Source organism: Silurus aristotelis (genome assembly GCF_946808225.1).
Source record: "Silurus aristotelis genome assembly, chromosome: 19".
NCBI lineage: Eukaryota > Metazoa > Chordata > Actinopteri > Siluriformes > Siluridae > Silurus > Silurus aristotelis.
The window spans coordinates 13,306,469-13,308,678 of NC_139592.1; the positions used below are offsets into that span (position 1 = coordinate 13,306,469).

The 2,210-nt window shown below is 32.2% G+C and overlaps 1 protein-coding gene across 1 annotated transcript in view; it reads right to left on the minus strand.

The window, feature by feature from the left end:
• Positions 1 to 226: 226 nt before the first annotated feature.
• Positions 227 to 2,210, minus strand: part of hck (HCK proto-oncogene, Src family tyrosine kinase) — an 11,771-nt gene continuing 9,787 nt past the window's right edge. Inside the window, exon 12 of the mRNA XM_083570198.1 lies at positions 227 to 1,506. Coding sequence (XP_083426324.1) covers positions 1,304 to 1,506 — 203 coding nt within the window. The 3' untranslated portion in view covers positions 227 to 1,303. The remainder of the gene's footprint in view (positions 1,507 to 2,210) is intronic.

Here is a 2,210-nt window from a genome sequence, read left to right on the forward strand (position 1 = left end):
ATGCTTAAACCCAAATGTTTGTTGTTCCAATACTTTAAAAAAGGGTACGGTTTACTGTATATACCATGCACATTAATGCATCAAGTGCAAAGATTTGAGATCTTTTTTTATTGTAGGATAGTCGTGCTCCATATTCCTATGATTTAATATTAAAGATTTGTTTATGTAGTTGTTTTAAAACAAAAGAAAAGGTCTATTATAATAAGGAAAGACGATACACAATACAAAGATTCGATATCCTTTAATTTAATAAGCATGTAGAAAAAGGTATAAACCCATACAAATCTAAAGCCATTATTCCATATTTATCTGGATTTGATTTAAAGTTAAATTCTCCTTTTCTCTTTTAAATGTACTTTATTTTAATACAAACTTCTATGTCAAGTTATAAGTGAGGTGCAGAAGGAACCAAAACTATTACAAATATATAGTACATTAGGCATTTAGGCAATATATTAACTGCATTTTAGAATAGATGATGAAATTTGCTATTATTGCACAGATGTTTAAGGAAAAAAAAAATAAGTTGAAATGAAATAACAAATGAAAATGAGAGTTATGACTTCACGCTCAGAAGTAGTTTGAATTCACAGGCACAAAAAAGCAGGACAATTACTGAATGTACATCACAGCAAATCAGGATAAAAGAATCTTATGATCTCATGAAAGTCATCTCATTTAATAAAACTGTTTAAAAATATTAGTAAGCTGAAGAATGAAGAATCAGACCTAATATAGGTTGCAGTTTTGAACTATTTTATACTATTTTTCAACAATTCCAAATTGCAAATTCAAAATTCAGACAACACAAATCTGATCAAATCATGTAGATTAAGATTTTGCTTAGGGTTAAGGGTTAGAGTGTCATTAAATATGAAACTAAAGCAAGGCAAATTTCAAATCCATCAGTTTTCCTGTTTTTTCAATGAATCCATTTCACTAAGCATGTCAAACTAAACATTTCTGAAATTCACACAGATAAAACTCCTAAAAAAATAAATGTGAGCCAGTAGAATTGCTCAAAACTAAAACATCAAAAACACAACAATCCTCAATAATCTCATACATAAATTATGACTTTGTACAGTTTTTGTGCAATCACATGCTTCACTCAACATAAGGTAAAAGGCTTTGCATGATTACATTTAGATTGCATCTTTGTAAATGATTCATTGTCATTCACTCACACTGCATTTGTATTGGATATTAATGCAAGTGTGTTTGCTGTATGTGCCTAGCCTAAGGTGTGTGTGTGTGTGTGTGTGTGTGTGTGTGTGTGTGTGTGTGTGTGTGTGTGTATATCTCAGGGTTGTTGTTGGTACTGGCTCTCTGTGGCCGTATAGAAGTCCTCCAGCACGCTCTGAAGGTACTCAAAGGTGGGTCTATCTTCTGGCTTGTTCTTCCAGCACTCTAGCATAATGTCGTAGAGCTCCTGAGGACAGGAGTCCAAGCGCTGCATGCGATATCCTCTCTCCAGGGAGCGAATCACCTCTGGGTTTGTCATGCCTAGACAACACATGGAAGAGGTAATAAGGTTAGCAGGTTAGCAGAAAAAAAACATCCTATGCTCTGTTGACGCATTTGGTATTTTAATCAATACAGAACTTGTATAATGTTAACAATATTTCTCTTAGACAATGAGTACAAAAACTGGACGACTTGCCTCCACAGATTTTGTGCAAAAATGCATTAGTAATTCATTATTGATCAGGAAAAGTGGACTGAATACATTGTCATATATTTAAAACATTAGATTATTTATATCCTACCGCAAAATGGCTATGAATGCACCTAAAGCATCCAAAATGACCATGTTTAATTAATTTCACTATTGTACATGCACATAAAAAGCCAGCTGAAAAGGACTTTATAATTAAACACTCAGATAAAAAAAATATATGATTAATTGCTATGATTGCTATGCTAATTGTTATGCTGTTTAAGTGAACTACATTTTTCAACTGCTTCATGCAAATTAAGCTTGGTTTAAAATAGATTTGGTTGGAATTAATATAATATTCGTTTTAGCCACCAGAGGTCCTAAGAGACTTCACATTCAACTGTAAGTATATCTGTATACCGATTGTGACCAAAGGAAGAAAAAAAATAAAAAAAAATTTTCCTGTTGAATAAATGCAGAGTTATACTGACGGAGGTAATATGAAAAGTTTCTATTGTAATTTATTTCATATGAGGACATCCTATCTAGA